The 16,986-nt window shown below is 35.1% G+C and overlaps 2 protein-coding genes across 2 annotated transcripts; one reads left to right on the forward strand and one right to left on the reverse strand.

The window, feature by feature from the left end:
• Positions 1 to 3,178: 3,178 nt before the first annotated feature.
• LOC121262934 (cytochrome P450 87A3-like) lies at positions 3,179 to 6,208 on the reverse strand. Its single transcript, XM_041165640.1, has 9 exons — positions 5,926 to 6,208; positions 5,427 to 5,757; positions 4,873 to 5,022; positions 4,499 to 4,747; positions 4,321 to 4,410; positions 4,131 to 4,209; positions 3,905 to 4,011; positions 3,604 to 3,731; positions 3,179 to 3,438 (listed from the first exon to the last, which is right to left on the reverse strand). The coding sequence occupies exons 1-9, from the start codon at positions 6,126 to 6,128 to the stop codon at positions 3,342 to 3,344; spliced, it is 1,434 nt and encodes a 477-aa protein (XP_041021574.1). The 5' UTR covers positions 6,129 to 6,208; the 3' UTR covers positions 3,179 to 3,341.
• A 7,370-nt stretch (positions 6,209 to 13,578) lies between these two features.
• Positions 13,579 to 14,519, forward strand: LOC121263088. Its single transcript, XM_041165878.1, has 2 exons — positions 13,579 to 13,784; positions 13,892 to 14,519. The coding sequence occupies exons 1-2, from the start codon at positions 13,667 to 13,669 to the stop codon at positions 14,416 to 14,418; spliced, it is 645 nt and encodes a 214-aa protein (XP_041021812.1). The 5' UTR covers positions 13,579 to 13,666; the 3' UTR covers positions 14,419 to 14,519.
• The last annotated feature ends 2,467 nt before the right edge of the window (positions 14,520 to 16,986 follow it).

The following is a 16,986-nucleotide window of genomic DNA, read 5'->3' on the forward strand; positions in this document are numbered from 1 at the left end:
TTTCTGCCATTCTCTCTAATTTTTTTGTTTTCACTTCCACTCCAATAGTTTCGATCTTTTTATTTACTTTGTTTGTTATCTATTTTTCTGTTGCGTTTTTTTATTTTCTTATTAGGTCTGTTAATAATACTAACATATTTACTTGCTATGTTTGTTATCATCTCAAATTCCAAAATCTGTGATGTTATTGTGTCAGATGTTAATGTTATTTGTTTTTGAGATCTGCAAATTTTTTTTCTATCTTTCTTGTGTGAATTTGTACATAAATGTATGACTGTTGATTTCTATTTTTTTTCATATACATCTTAACACATCTTCACATATTAGATTTGTATGAATGTAGATAACTTCTTTTGTTTGTTTTATCTTTTTCTGTAGTTGTAATTTTTTTTTTGTAAGAGGTTTTATTTCTGTGATTTGGTATTCTGTTTGTGTATCAGAACACATTAAATTTTATTTCTCAAGTTGGTGTAGACCTGAGAAATAAAATCCATATTCCATAAAATTATGTAGACAAGTTTCTTTGTTTGTTATATGTTTTTCTGCAGATGTATTTTTTTTTTTTTTTTGTAAGTGGTTTTATTTTGTTTGAAGTTAATGTGTTCTAACCTGTGATATTCATTTTTCTATAAATTTGAACAGGTCTCCACATGTCTGACCTTATTTTGTATAATATCGTCTATTTACTTTTCCTATAAATGTATGACTGTTGACTTTTTTTTCCTATATATCTCAACACATCTTCACATATTAGATTTGTATGGATGTAGATAACTTTTTTTGTTTGTTTTATCTTTTTGTGTAGTTGTAATTTTTTTTTGTAAGAGGTTTTGTTTCTGTGATTTGGTATTTTGTTTGTGTATCATAGCACATTAAATTTTATTTCTCAAGTTGGTGTAGACCTGAGAAATGAAATCGATATTTCATGAAAGTATAGACAAGTTTTTTTGTTTGTAGTATGTTTTTGTGCACATGTAATTTTTTATTTTTATTTTTTGTAAGTGGTCTTATTTTATTTGAAGTTAATGTGTTCTAATCTGTGATATTCATTTTTCTATAAATCTGAATAGATTTTCACATGACTGACCTTATTTTGTATAATATCGTTTTATTTTTCACACTCTAAACTTTTCCTGACATGTATGTGTATGTATTATTTGATGCATCCATAGAAATTAGTGGAGGCAAGAAAGTTGGAAATATCAAATCCATAAATGTTTAACATTTCTATTAGGAGAAGCATATTTAACTAAGCATAAAAGCAAACACAAACATACCTAATTTATCCCGAGAAACTCACAAATGAAAAAGTAGAGTCGACCAAATTTAGAAGTCAGAAGACAGCAATTAGATTTGTGATTTCATCAAATTGCAAACAGTAGAAAATATAAGACATAGCAATTGCTTTTATACTGAAGCACAGGTGGTGAAAGCAGCGTAAAAAATGTAGATCATCTGATATCCCTTGTTTAAGCGGTGGTGAAATTTTAAGATTAAAAAATTGATAACAAGCGGTTCAATCACTAAATAACAACAAAAAAGATGGGGAAAAAAATCAGAAATGGTAAAGAAATCGAGAATCTGATAAATAAGAAGAAAAATGAAGCGGTGGAAGAGGTGGAAGTGGAAGCCGTGTGGAGTATCGAAGAGTGATCTAGAAAATGAGAACATAATCGAGAAACAGCTACCAGGATGCAACAGGAAGATCAACAAAAAAGTAGGGATAAAAATGTAAAAAGAGAAAAAAATAGGGACATAGTAGGAAACAAAACACAGAAGAAGGGTAAAAATCATAAAAAAATTAAACGAAATGACACAACAGAAAGATCAACAAAAAAGCAAGGGTAAAAATATAAAAAGAGAGAAACAAATCAGAGACATAGTAGGAATGAAACACAAAAGAAGGGGTAAAAAGGGTAAAAAAATTAAACGAAAGGATATAGACGAGAACAAATATAAAAATTAGGGATACAAATGAAAAAAAAAAAGATAAACCAACAGTTGGCTGCTTATTGACGTTTCTTATATATAAGATATAGCAGCTGAGTTTGATTATGGGTTGCTGTCGTGACGGCTTTCGTTTCATTAAAGACACCAAATTTCTAAATTTTTAATGAGATCATCATGATGTGCCCCTTCATGCATGGTACTGGTAAAGAAACACATTCAACATAATATTGCAGTCACTCTCCACGGAATTATATATATATAAGACAATCTTATTTATTAACTACACGATCAACAATTTAATCCTTTAATTCATTACATACTTTTTTTATTTAATATGCAAACACATGTAAATTGAAGCAAGATCCAAATGCGCCGATCGAAGTACTGCTCATATATAATTACTGTTTTAAGGATGTTTGAAATGGAGTTCTTATTTCCTCGATCAATCCCTAGAAAATTATAGCGAAAACATCTAGATCGAAATGCAATGTGGACAAAACATTTCTCAAAAATTAAGGAAGCGCTCGATCTAGATAACCAAAATTGCGTTGTAGATCACGTGAGAGTGGCTGAATTACAAATACCATCAAGATTATTATATATTAAGCATTGAGAAAATTATAAACAATAATTAGAAATTAGAAAAAAAAAAAAAAGTATCTTCAAAAAAGTATTGATCGCCTTAATTGTTAATTAATTGATAGCTAGTTCATGATCCATACATATATTATATATATGAATGGCGGCGCTCATGATCTAGTAATTAGTATATAGTTAGGATCACTAGGATACATATACATATTATAATTATAAGGAAAATGCCAAATATGACTAATTCAAACTACTAATTTATAGCTTGATATGTATTAATTAATAATTTCAGCTCCCAATTTCCATTTCAAAACGCCTAATTCATATATATATGTATATATATATAGCTTCAAGCCTAATATCTAAAAGATGGAACGGGAAAAGATAGTAATTGATATAGCATTGCTTGTGTATATATATATATATATATATATATATATATATATTTATATAAATATAGTTGTACGTACGACTGCAACTTTTGCCTTAATTTGCTGTAAATTAAATACAGCATAAAATTCATCTTATCATGACCTACAAAAGACGACGTTGAGTACCTTCGCTTGCATGGTACGTAGAAGATCTATATATATATATATATATGTAAAACAACAAAGTGCGAGCGATACATGAGCAGTACTCAACTTTCTTAACATATATTACACATGGTATATTATTATGGAACAAGGCAGTACTGATTATTTGACTCGATCGAATATATGTGTGTGTGTATACATGCATGATGGCCGTCTTGCTCTGCGTCCATGGCGATCCATCAGATATATATAGATCATGCATGATCACCCATCATGCTTTGCTTCAACCTGAATGTGAAAACCATTTCCGAATCCTAAAGCAGGGGACCGAATCACCACGCCTCCCTTGATAGCAGTCCACCTATATATATATATATATATAATAAGTAGGAAAATACCGAATCGTATTCGTAATTAGTTTAATTGCACAATAAATAATGTACGTGATCAAGTAGTACTGCTACTGCATCATTTGCATGATGTACGTACGCACGCATGCATATAAAATAGAAATTAAAGTACGTACCTGTATTTCGTGACCAAGGCATGAAGGAAAACAGCCATGAGAACCTTGCTGAAATCTGCTCCTGCACATGACATCATGCCTGCCCCGAATGGTATGAAATTCTTGGCTGTGACGTTCGCAGAGATGTCCTATATTAATGAATCAAAACTGATCAGTCAACCATGATGTATTTTAATATTCTACCTGAGGAATGATTTTGGTGCATGACTGATGCATGATGGATGAGCGAGAATAAATTAAAGGTTTTTGATCGATCTAGACAGGTAGACGTCCCTGCATACTGCGCTCGTGCAGTACGTACCTGCCATCGCCAAGGATTGAAGGCTAGAGGATCCTCATAAGTTCTTGGGTTCAGTTGAATTGCAGAAGGAACCACCATAAGTGTCCACCCTTTTGGAATCGTATACCCTTCATTAATTAAACAAGGAATTTTTAATACATCACGTTGATTAACATCATCATGTACACCATGAAATTAATTCAATAGCTAATATATATTAATGTACATGATTTGAACTAATAATTACCATTTACTTGAATGTCTTGAAGTGTTCTTCTCAGTATCCCAGGAGCAACACTGGCCAGCCTAAGTGATTCATTGATAACCTATCTTGCATGCCGATTCATTGTACATCAATTAAGAAGTGTTGCTTATAATAAGTAACTAGAAGCCGGCCTTCAGGGACCTCATAAGAGAAGTGGGAGAATCAAACTTACGTTATGGGTAAAATTCATGGACTTGTATTCCTTCCATGTGAGTCCAGAATCGGCATCTTCTCTGTTGTTAAGAATTGCTTCATGTTCCTCCTAATTAACAGAAATAACATGATGTCAAAAACAAACTGCCTTAAGGTATTTCTGAGTACTGTATCTGCATGCATGAGCTGCCGCTAACCGTTAATTCTTGCAGAACTTTAGGATTATCTGTAATTAACTTAATGGCTAATGTAAGAGTTGCTGATATAGTCTCAAAGCTTGCAAGGATGAGCCCAAACATCATGTAGATGATGAATTTTTCGGTCAAGAACGACTCCGTTTTCATGTCGGCCAAAATCTGATCAAGAAAATCTCCTTTGCGAATTTCAGGATTACGTTTTCTTTCTTCTAGCGTGTTGGTTATTATGTTGACCGCCGCCTTCTGGTTCTGTATGAAAATGGAATTAATATATACGTATTTGAAAGAATTAAAAGATGATGATCTTAATGATCAGAGTGCTTTAGATTTTGAAAAATATAAGAATTAAGTTGGGAGATGGGATATTTATGTACCTGTAGACATCTATGATAAGCAGTACCAGGGATGTTGATGGGGAATGCCATGAGTCCTTCCAAAAAGTTGTCGAAAGATTCACCAATATTTTCCCCTGATTTGTTTGGTTCATAACTGAACAGCTGCGCTGCTGTAAAATCAAAGATCATCTGGAAATGACCGAAAAATAAGTTAGTATTGGATTTGCAGGGAAAAAAAAACGTTAAAATAAACATATATATATATATATATATATATAAGTTATATATGTTCTGCAATAGCTTTGCAAGTACTTGAAAAGAAAAAGAATTACCGTCATCCTTTTCTTGAAGTTTATATATGTGTGTGTGTGTGTGGCATGCATATATAAAAAGTAAGTGTTTTCATATTTCGAATATATACTCAAATTTAATTTTGATCTATTCGTATATATAATTGCTTTGTATAGGTAAAATATATTTCCCAGCTCTTGTGAGGATCAGCTTGATCATTGGAATATTGTTTTTTATCAGAACAGTACGGAGTGGGTATTAATTATATGAGAGCCAGCAGCATTGAGAAAAGAACTGCTTACAGCTGAAGTGCCTTTTTTCACTTCCAAACTGGAAAGCTTAGACCAACACTGCAACTTTTCGTTTATGGCATCTTCCAACTTGGGCAGCAACTTTTCCTTGAGAGCCTCGGTACCGAAGGTACCCAAGATAATATTTCGCAGGTACTTGTGAATGTTCTTGTGGGCATTATATCCTGATGCGTCTAGGCCCTGCAGAAGCTTTGAGAAGGAATCCATGTACCATCGCTCAACCAGTTTTCCTTCTTGTTGGAAAATTTGATAGTTGAATTCAGGATCAGATGATACCACAACCGGCCGTCCGACCAAGCTTGTCCGAAATATTGGCCCATATCTAACGTACATAACATATGCATGGGAATTAAAGATGTTATATATTATCACTTAAAAAAAAAAAAACCAAGTTAATCACTAAAAAAAAATGCATGAGGGCTCGTTATAATTACGAGGGAAATTAAGCAATATACTAAAGTGTGAATTTATATTGTGCACAGCTGCTTACTTCTCCATCCTTTTCTTCACGAAAAGTGGTGTGTCTATGGACTTGTTTGAGACCATAAAACTGAGGGTCTCCCCAATAAGTGGGAAACCCATAGAGCCGGGTGGTAATTTTCCATTACATTTAGGGTTCCTCCACCTATAAAGCCAATGGGTGGAAAACACTATAAGCAGGCCGCTAATGACAGAAAGCCAAACAGACCACATCGATCTTTAAGTAGCACTACTACAGGGAGGAAAATAAGATATATAATCCGTGCGTACTAATGTGGGTTGGGTTATAAGAAAAGAGTATGGCTCTTTATATAGGCAAAGGATGCGCTCATCACATGATCGAGACATGTACGTACGTACGAGGGTTTTCTTTTTTCGTCTAGCTTAAGATTAGAAAATTAATGTTAAAGCTGCGCGCCAAATGTCGTCGTCTATCTAGATGGTCAAGTCCTTACTCTGGATTTGAATGAACTATTTATAAGTGATGTGTCAAAGAAGTAAATGGCAACCTGGTTTTGAAAACTTTGCATGGCCTTTCATATTGACGAGGTTGATATTATATGAGTTGAGTTGAGATGATTTGTGAATAGTAATAAAGTTATTAGTTAAAATGAGATGAGATGAGGTATTTCATCCATATCTAAACGGGCCTGATGATGTATGATGATCAGTAGCTAGGCCAGGGGTTTGATTGGTGAGTAATTCTATATACAACTGTGAAGTACGTAAACGTTGCGTAATTATTTTAAAAAAGAATAGAATCTATTATTAAAAAATTAATTTTTTTTATATGAGTCTCATATTTTATTTATTTTTTTTAAAACGATTATACCACAGTTCATACATAATTCACGATTTGCGGATATCTTTTCTCTTCACGCCCGCCAGTTATAAATAATGGACAGGCAAGACTGCTAGCTAGAGGCCGTCGGACTTAGTACTTTTTAATGAATGGAATGGAATGGAATTTAATTTAATTTATTTTTCATACAACATAAGTCATGTTAAACAGATCAAGACGTACAGAGTTTAACCGTCATCATATATGTACATAACTACCTCAGTCTTTTCCCAACTCAATTGATTACACACATTCGATCCCTAGATCATCATAGATCATCATCATCTGATATCATGATCGAAAACAACTTGATTAATTTATTTGAGGCCAACAGCATCGATTTGATGATCAACATTTTGAAAAATTGAACAGTTGGGTATATTATATGTAGGACTTAATTAGTAATATAATAATGTATATATTATATATAGCACCTAATTATTTGCTATATTCTAATGGTAGTTTTGTTTTGAATTTTGGACAGCGTTTAAGGGTATTTATTGATGTTGAATAGGCCGGTTAATTATTTATTTTCTAAATTGACAGTACCTGGCCTGATCATCATCAGTCTAATTAAAAAAAAAAAAAAAAAAACAAAGATAAAATATAGGCAAAGTTCTTGAAAATTTGAAGGGTTTTGCAATACATTAGTCACTATTTACTCTCATATTAATCCACACTTGACATTTTTTTTTTTTATAAGATGTGGATCGAGTGTGGGCCTGTGAATAGTAAATAATAGATAGATTAATTCAAATTTAAAAGGAAAAAGTTACTTTACCTCCTCATTTTGATTGCTCCATTTGACTGTTGGTCAAAATTCTTTTTTCTTTTTACTTAGTAATTAAGGAAGTGATTTTAAGTATATTGATGTATTTTTTTATTTTTTAAAAATATTTAAATGTATTAAAAAATGTAAAAAATAAAAAATACCACCCAGCGGTAATAATAGGGCGGCATAGTAGCCCCACTCAATTTAAAATGCTCCTCAGTTTTTATTCGCAAGCCATCTTAACTCATTTCAACTCATCTCACTACTATTCATCAACTTTAACTCACAAATCTCACTACTATTCACAATCCATCTCACTACTATTTACAATTCATCTCAACTTAGTTTCGAATCCAAACGATATTAAAAGAAGTATGATTAATGCAGATGTTTTTTTTTTTTTTTTTTTGATAAAAGATGTGATCACTTCTTATCTTAATAATTATTTAAGCCAATACAAAATATAGATTTAATTATTTATATTATATTTTTAAATTTTCTTATATTGGAATATTCAACTAAGTAGGTAGAGTATTGTAGAGTTAGGATTCAAAATCAAGATCTCTACTAGATCTGATCCAAAAAGTTTAAACTGATCAAGAAGAAATAGATTTAATTATGAGAAATATTCTATCTACAAAATGATTACATAAAAGTAATTTCACAAATTGATATAGCTTGATATAATTATTTTTATTATAAAATAAATCTGACAGATCATATAAAAGTACACCAATTTATGAGATTTTTTTTATAATAATTTTGTGCCTGTATCACTCCCTTTAAAAAATAATCTGCTCTAGATATTTATTTTCGTGTGTTTTGGACCGAGCAAAAATTATAACGAAAGACAAAGAAACAACAGTAAAACCACAAAACACAAAAAGGAAATTAAAGTGAGGCGACAAAGTCCAGAAATAAATAGTAGTATAAAACCTATCGATGACAACCCAGTCTTTCTTTTAAGATTACTCTTTGCAAATTACAATCAGGCGGTTTTGATATAAAATTTCCTCCGATTCATTTTAATTGATATTATCTAATTATTATGATTTTTTAAATTCTTATATAAAATAAAATAAATAATTTAATTTTTTCAAAATTTAAAATAATAATAATATTAAAAAATAATATTTTATTTTAATTTCAATTTTCATCACATCTCAACTCATTATATAAACTTCTCAACTTTCACTGTTTGTTGCTATTCTGATCAGCAAATATCGACACGGATTCAGTGCCGCCGGCCAATCGAAGGTCTAAGGCGGAATTTCCCGAAGCTGATGTTTTTTATTTTATTGGATTGAAGATCTCGTAAATTAAGTTTCATACGAATTCTATGATTTGCTTTTAGAGATAAGATGAGATTTTTTTAATAAAAATGAGATAATATGACATAATATATGAAGTGTTTGTTTGTTAATTTATAAAGATAAGATTAATTTGACTTTTTTATAGAATTTAATGTGATGAGATTTTTTATAGTATTTTATTAGAGAAAACCGTTGAAAGCCCGTGCATGGGGAGTATAACAGCCATTTCATCAACGGTTGAGAAGTTTTCCCGGGCGTTCGTATGACACGTTTTTCCTTTCTTTCTTTTTTTCTACTTCCTTTGCTCATTACTTTACCAATTACGTGTAATTATTTTTTTCACTGCAAATCTGGCGCAAATCTCTCAAATCTTTTATTGGAAGATAGGGGTTTCGCCGAAAGGACAACACGAGAGAGATGAGAAGATCTTGTCTGTTTCAAAATCAGTGAACAGCATTGAAGTAAGGAGAGACCGAGTGAGATGAAAACGATATAAAATGAGTATTCGTTTTCATAGATTATCTAACCGTACGAAAACTTAGAAAAATTTTCAAAATTTTGTGTTTTATCTTTAAAAGCAAACGAGACCTAAGGTGTATGTAGGTAGGTAAAGAGAGTGATATGAAGGCAATTTCCATTGAAAACGACAAAATCATGTGCGTAGCAAGCTTAGAAAATCATATCGAAAATAGTTGTAAAAGATATAATAGCCATAAGGCCCATTATTATGGGCCGAACCGCAGTGAAGACCAGCTAAAAAACATAAAGGGTCCACCACCTTCGCTCGGACTTTGGGAAATGACCAATAATTTATATATATATATATATATATATATATATATCTATGTACTATATAATTTCTGATGTATAAAGTTCTTTTATTCTTAAACCATTTCATATTTTATCATTTAAAGTAAATTAAAACAAATTATTATAATTAAGTTTGAAAGGTTATCATATAGCCTTTTACATTACATACTCTTTATTATCACCTCGTTACTTGTCTCTTATACTACTCGTTTTTTACACTTCTCTCTTCTTCTTCTTTTTTATTGAAAGCATTGTAATTTCATTCAATTCAATGTTTGACTATACAAGCTATATAATGTGAAACTGCACTATACACTTCCTTATACACTTCCTTTGGACACTCTTCAATCCACACTTATTCTTCCTTGCTATACAGACCTATCTTTGCGAGCTGATGAGTTACATTATTCCCCACTCTATTTATATACTGAATTTTCTACCCACTTCTACACTGCATAGCTTTTTCGACATCTTCAACCAATTGTCCATAGCAAGTCCAACAATCCTCAACCATGTTTACTACCTTAATGACCTCTAGAGCGTCTCTTTCAAAAGTAACAGAAGAAAAATTGAGTTATGCGCATAACTTCAAAGCTCTTTATAACGCCAAATTTTTGTTATCACTGGGTGTGCTACACCCTGTCTATTCATGCACATAGACACCAGAATCTCTCCTTGGTCATCCCTTATTACAATCCTTGCACCCATTCTCTTGGCTTTTGAATCGTATGCAATATCCCAATTCACCTTAACTCCATTTCCATCTCACCCACCTTCTTTTTGTACATCCATCAGTTTTAAGCCCCATTGAGCTACTTTGTGCCTACCGAAATTCTTCAAGACTATCCCTTGCTTCCTTCACCACCACTTTGGGGCTAGAGAAAGTATTCTCAAAGATAAACTTGTTTCTTCTTGTCCATAACCCCCTCATGATGGATGCCATAACTTTCAATCCGTCTTGCTGTAGGTTCTGGAACAATTTTTCCCACACCTTAAAAAACTCACCTTTTGAATTGGCCCATTTTTTTAACAGGACTTATAGAGTTAGCCTAAATATCGGATGCAGCAGCCCAACTCCACAATGTATAACATATTGATTCCTCCTCTCTTTCACAAATAGGATACGAGATTCTTAATAACTCTCCTCTTAGTCAGGTTCACTCTCGTGGATAAACAGTCATTGATAGCTTTCCACATGAAAGTCTTCACCACAGCTGGGGAATTCATACTCCATATTGCTCTCCAGCAAGTGTCCCTTACTAGGCAACTAGAAGTTTCACCCTTATCTTCCCTTCTATTCTCTCCTTCTACCCATTTCCAAGTGGTATGCACTTTTTACATTGAACTGCCCATTCTTTGTGTACCCCCATATTAGCTTGTCCCTTTGCCCAAACAAACTAAAGGGTATACTGCATACTAACTCAGCTTCCATTTCCCTCAACGTGTCTTTGATAACCTCAGCTTTCCAACATCCCCTTTCAGCATGTATAAGCTCCTCAACTCTAGAGTTGCTCTCAATATTCTTCATAGGTGATTGCAAGCAGAAAGTATATAGCTTTGGGATCCATTTATCACCTCATATTTTGATGTCTTTACCGTTGCCTACCCTGCATGTAAGTCCCTCTTTGAGTAGATTAAGGGCTCCCTATAAGCTCCTCCATATCATAGAAGGCCCTGAGCCTAGCTTTGCTTGCAATAAATCATCGTTCTTAAAATACTTCTTATTTAAAATCCTTGCTGCCAAATAAGTGGGATTTGTCAAAATCCTCCAGCACTGCTTTGTAAGTAGAGCTTGATTGAAGCTTTCCAGGTTCCTGAACCTGAGCCCTCTAGAGTCTTTTGGTTCCCCCATTCTACCTCAACTACACCATTGTATTTTCATGTTATCTTGCTTAAAACCCCACCAGAATCTCACCATCGTGGCTGAAATTTCTCTGCACAACTTAACAAGCAATTTAAAGACACTCATATGGTAATTTGGGATCGCTTGAATCACTACCTTGGGGAGGATTTCCTTACCCGAGGGGAAAGAAACTGGTTCTTCCAATTATTTATCTACTACCACACCTTATCATTAATACCTCAAAAGGTATTATATCTGAATCTGCCTACCATAGCTAGGAGTCTTAGGTATTTCTCATAATAGCCATTGACTCTTGCTCCCAACTCTCTTTGAATTAACTTATGTTCATGTGCCTTAGTGTTAGAGTTGAAGAAAATAAAAGTTCTCTGTTTCTCGAGGCATTGTCCTGAGGCATGTTCATGCAGTTCAAGCAAACCATTTATTTTCTTTCATTCATCCAGTTTAGTCCTACCAAACAAAACACAATAGTCAACAAATAAAAGATGTGTTAGTCTGGTTCCTCCCCTCACCACAGCCACCCTCCTTATGGCTCCATTCTGCTCAGAAGATTTAAACAAGCTACTCAACCCTTCTACACACAGTAAAAACAGATAAGGGGACAAGGGGTCCCCCTATCTTAGCCCCTGGAAGGTTTAAACTTCCCTCCTGGTTGTCCATTTATCAACACTTCATACGAGACTATAGTGACACAATTAATTTCCAGAGCAACCCATTTATTATCAAAACCCAACCTCCTCATTACTTCCTCCAAGTAGCTCTATTCCACCTTGTCATATGCCTTTAGCATGTTTAACTTAATAGCCATACTCCTCACTTTCCCATACCTCATCTTCTTCATAGAATGAAAGGCATCATAGGCTACCAAGATGTTGTCAGAAATGAGTCTACCAGGTATGAAAGCGCTCTGAGTGCTGGCGATGATAACATCGAGGACCAGTTTCAACCTATATTGCCACTCTCTTGGGTTACCACTCTGTTCATTATTACTTCTATCTTTATATTATCCAAAGTTTTGAATTTCGTACGGTTGAAATATACCGTTTCTGTGGGGTAGCCAGTATAGAGAAGGGTATAGTTTCGTACCGATCAGAATTTCGACCGTTTCGGCCAATTTTTCGGCCTTTACTTTTTTTTTCTTTTTTTTTTCATTTCTTCAAATTGCAAGCTTATTTTTTGACCCCCCAATTCAAACCAGACTATTTATAATTTATATATATAATTTATTTATATATAAACTATTATTTTAGAATATAATTTATATATATAATTTATTCATATATAGACTATTCTGAAATAGTATAGATATCGAAATATCTCGTTTCAATGTCTCGACCGAAATGGTCACAGGTTCAGTATTCAAAATATTGATATTACCAGTTTATTACTTATTTCTTCCACTTCAGGTGTTGTTTTGTTTTGTTTATTAACATCATTTTGTCTTCTTTTGTTCATAACATTTTGTTTATTTCATTTTTACATATCTCATTAAAATTAATAATTGAAGATGATCATGTTTAAACAACTTCACACAATCAAGTTATAAATAAAATTAAAAATAGAATAAAATTAAAAACTTAACAGTATCCTGCACATTCCTCAGGTGTGCGACTAGTTTTTAACTATTCTAAAAGCATCTATCTGTCTTAAATTACTAAAAATTAATGTATTTGTGAATAATTTTAACAATATCATATTTAATAAAATAGAAATACGACATAATCTATGAGAGATTTTGAGAAGTTTTTGGAAATGATATTTTTTTATTTTTTTTTCTAATTCTTTACATGAACTTCAAGGAATAGCATCTTCCTGTTTCTATACATGCAAAGAAACAATAATTACATACAAAAAATACAACCGAATCAAGTTGAAACGCTTACCCTTGTAATAATAACCCTCGGAAAAGGGGAAAATCTAAGCAATATATGGACAATTATCTTGAAATTTATAGAGGAATGTCAAACAATTCTAGACCGTCCGATCAAGAATATGACCGTTGGAGGCTTCTGCCCTGTTATGGTGTCGAATTCAAAGCTACGTACCTCTCTCTCTCCCAATAAAAGCCAGTATACTCGGAGAGAAAAAAAGGGCATTCACAAACCCAATACAACAGGCAAAATACACACATTCGCTCGCTCTCTCCAGTCGTCTATGTATTCTGTAGCAAGAATGAAGTCGGACCGCAAGCCGCCGCTCCCTAAATCGCCGATCAGGCTTCGAACCCGTCCAGATCTTCGCTCAAACTCAGCCTCTCTGCAAACCCCATCAGGTAGCTAGGCCTGAACAAACACGTCTCAAGCTATCTCTCTCTCTCTCTCTCGATTACCGTTATTAACTTATATTTGTGCCCGACCGATTTTTTTCCCGCTTTGGCAGGCTCTTTGGCAAAATCTGAGAGACCAAATCGTTGTTGGGACAACCAGGAAACGGATCTTCGACCCGAGTACCGCTCAATCTCGTGCGAGTTGCGGGCTTTAGCGAAGATGGTACGCAACGAGTTTGGCAACGGAGATTCAGACAGTGATGGGATTGCTAATTCTTTCGGTGCCAATTCGAGTCCTCTGTTTGAGAGGGGTCGGTTTTACGAGGAGTACTCCGCTAGAAGGAACGAGAGGCTGAGGAGCAAGAAGAACGAGACAGGGCATGAGAGGAAGACCGCGTACAGTCTCGGTGTCACGGGGGAGTCTGCGAAAAGGAGCAGCAGTACGAAGAAGCTTGTGAACTTGAGGAAATCGGTCTCGGCGGCTTACTCGGTGGAGCAGATCGAGGCCCCGACTTCGAGGTATATGCTGAGAAGTATGACGAAGGAGAACAAGAAGCCACCTCTGCCTGTCAATTCTAGGAAATCTTCAGTGCTTGGTGCAGAGCCAAAAATGGGGACTCGAAGCGTTCGGAGAGGCTGAGTTTCGAAACACTTGAGAATTTTCAGTGAATTCTACAGTTTTATTATTTTTATTTACTTTTTTTTTTTTGGACTATTGGTACTCAAGGAAGTTGATTATTTTAATAGGAATTTGAACATGGCTGCCTTGTTCATGGATTTTTTAGTGGTTATGCCCCTAATGATTGAGGTTTCAACTTGACAAAGAAACCTATTCTTAGTAAGCATTGTATTTGATAAAATATAAAAAATTCTATCAGGAAGTCGGTAGGCAAAACACATCCTTCATTTTATTGACATGACAATACTTTGTAGTCTTTGTTAAAAAGATTTAAAATTAAAATCTTTTAGAAATCAAGTGGGAGAGTGTGCCTTGCACATCGGATTCCAAGTAGAAGAACAGATTAGGGAGATCTTTTCCACTATGGTAGTCTACTAAACACTCTGGAATTATAATTAAGGGTATGCATCCAAACAGATCATTGTTTGTTGCTTTCCATGGTGCCATTTTTTTGAGTGGTGTCCAGCTTTGGAAGGATCTTAAAAGACTTGAGATGTCTATGAAAATGTGATAGGTCCCAAACTTAGAGAGTAAAAATACTAAGATAATTTGTTTTCTCTTTGGGTGAGAATGTACCACAGATTTGAATTAACTTGCATAATATTCATTAATGATTCACTTCTGCATAAATAGCAGAATCATGTACACTGCAAACAGAAATAAAAGGAAAGCGTGCGGACTAATAACTGAACGCAACGCCCGTAAAACAGAGCATAAAAACAGAATAAAATTAACGGAAAGAAAATGACGTAAAATGCGTAACTACCGAAGACCCTTTCATGCGTAAATTCCCACTGGCCACGATACAGTCTCGTCTGCCTTCCTCATTACATGCATGCCGCATGCACTGCATGCCGCATGCACTGCATGCATGGTCCTTCACGTCCCAAATTATCCCAAATACTTGGGATTTGGTTTACGGGACCTTGTTGAATGACGTGGCCTATCAATACTCCCCCCATTCAGCGGATCCTTGTCCTCAAGGATCGTAGGCGAGAATTTGCCCAGTAATGTCGTCGTTGGTTCCCAGGTGGCATCCTCCATTGGCAGATGCTTCCACTGCACTAAGCTTTCTTTGATATGCTGGCCTCCTTGCTTAATCCAGCGAGTGTCTAGAATTGCTTGCGGTTCGAGTTCGACAACTCTCTCATATGAGACGGGTGGCAACTCTGTCTGCTGGGGCTCTGTAAGGCCGTCATTCTCCCGGTATCGTTTAAGTAGTGATACATGAAATACCAGGTGTATGCGCGTGCCTTCCGGTAATTGTAATTTGTATGCGACCGGTCCGCATTTCTACAAGATTACATAGGGTTCGTAAAAACGACTAGCCAATTTCTGATGGACCCGTTTGAAGGCTGTTTGTTGGCGGTAAGGGTGCAGCTTCAACAACACCCATTCGCCAATGTCGAACGAAAGATCCCGCCGCTTGAGGTCTGCCATTTGTTTCATGCGATTAACTGAGCTAGCCAAGTTACTCTTCAGTTGCTGGAGCAGTTCATCGCGAGTCATTAGTGGCTGGTCTACCTCGTGTACTGGTGAAAGTCCTTCTGTGTACGATGGAATGGCGGAGGCAGCCTTCCATACAACGCCTGGAATGGAGTCATCCCTGTAGAAATATGGTAGGTGGTATTATACCAATATTCAACCCAAGGTAAATAAGAACTCCATTTGCGTGGCCATTGGTGCACGAAACAACGAAGGTACTGCTCGAGGCAGCGATTGACGACTTCCGTCTGTCCATCAGTTTGTGGGTGGTACGCGGAACTGAGCTGCAATTTGGTACTCGACATCTTGAAGAATTCTTGCCATAATTTGCTAATGAAAATCGGATCTCGGTCACTAATCGCTGACTGGAGCATCCCGTGGAGCTTGATAATTTCCTCTACAAATTTGTCTGCCACTGTTTTAGCAGTAAATGGGTGGGTTAAAGAGAGGAAATGAGCTGATTTACTTAACATGTTGACAACCACCATAATTGTGTCTTTGCCTTGGGAGGTTGGCAGGCCTTCGATAAAATCTAAGGTGATGTCATCCCACACCCGGCATGGAATTGGCAGCAGTTGAAGGAGTCCTGCCGGAGCTAGAGTTTCGGCCTTGACTTTTTGACATATCTCGCATCCTTTGACGTATTCTTGAATTGATCTATGCATCCCGGGCCAATAGAATTGTTGTCCCAATTTCTTGTATGTGCGTAAAAACCCTGAATGTCTGCCCACCTTGGTGTCATGCATTTCATGACTTACTGCGTAAGGTTTTGTCGTCTGGAATGACAACCTTGCCTTTGAAGAAAAGTAGCCCGTGACGCCATTTATACGGTCCCTCAATTTGGTCAGTTGCCATACGACCCATTGAAATGATGTACTGATCCTTCGTGGCGGCTTGTTTAATTTCCTCCCACAAACTGACTTGTGGAATGAAAATTCCGTGGAGAATGGGACTGCCCTGTTTATGTGATAGTGCATCGGCATCTGAATTTTCGCCTCCAGGTGATAGATTATCTCATAGTCGTATCCCAAAAGCTTAGCTACC

Source organism: Juglans microcarpa x Juglans regia, chromosome 4S (assembly GCF_004785595.1).
Source record: "Juglans microcarpa x Juglans regia isolate MS1-56 chromosome 4S, Jm3101_v1.0, whole genome shotgun sequence".
In the NCBI taxonomy this organism is placed as follows: domain Eukaryota; kingdom Viridiplantae; phylum Streptophyta; class Magnoliopsida; order Fagales; family Juglandaceae; genus Juglans; species Juglans microcarpa x Juglans regia.

What these genes read in the sequence shown, in the direction of transcription:
- LOC121262934 (XM_041165640.1), bottom strand. Translation starts at nt 6,128, where the DNA reads ATGTGGTCTGTTTGGCTTTCTGTCATTAGCGGCCTGCTTATAGTGTTT. An exon ending in GTGAAGAAAAGGATGGAGAA is followed by an intron (nt 5,758 to 5,925) that starts GTAAGCAGCTGT and finishes TATGTACGTTAG; the next exon opens with ATATGGGCCAATATTTCGGA. An exon ending in TCAATCCTTGGCGATGGCAG is followed by an intron (nt 3,732 to 3,904) that starts GTACGTACTGCA and finishes TCATTAATATAG; the next exon opens with GACATCTCTGCGAACGTCAC.
- LOC121263088 (XM_041165878.1), top strand. Translation starts at nt 13,667, where the DNA reads ATGTATTCTGTAGCAAGAATGAAGTCGGACCGCAAGCCGCCGCTCCCT. An exon ending in CTCTCTGCAAACCCCATCAG is followed by an intron (nt 13,785 to 13,891) that starts GTAGCTAGGCCT and finishes CCGCTTTGGCAG; the next exon opens with GCTCTTTGGCAAAATCTGAG.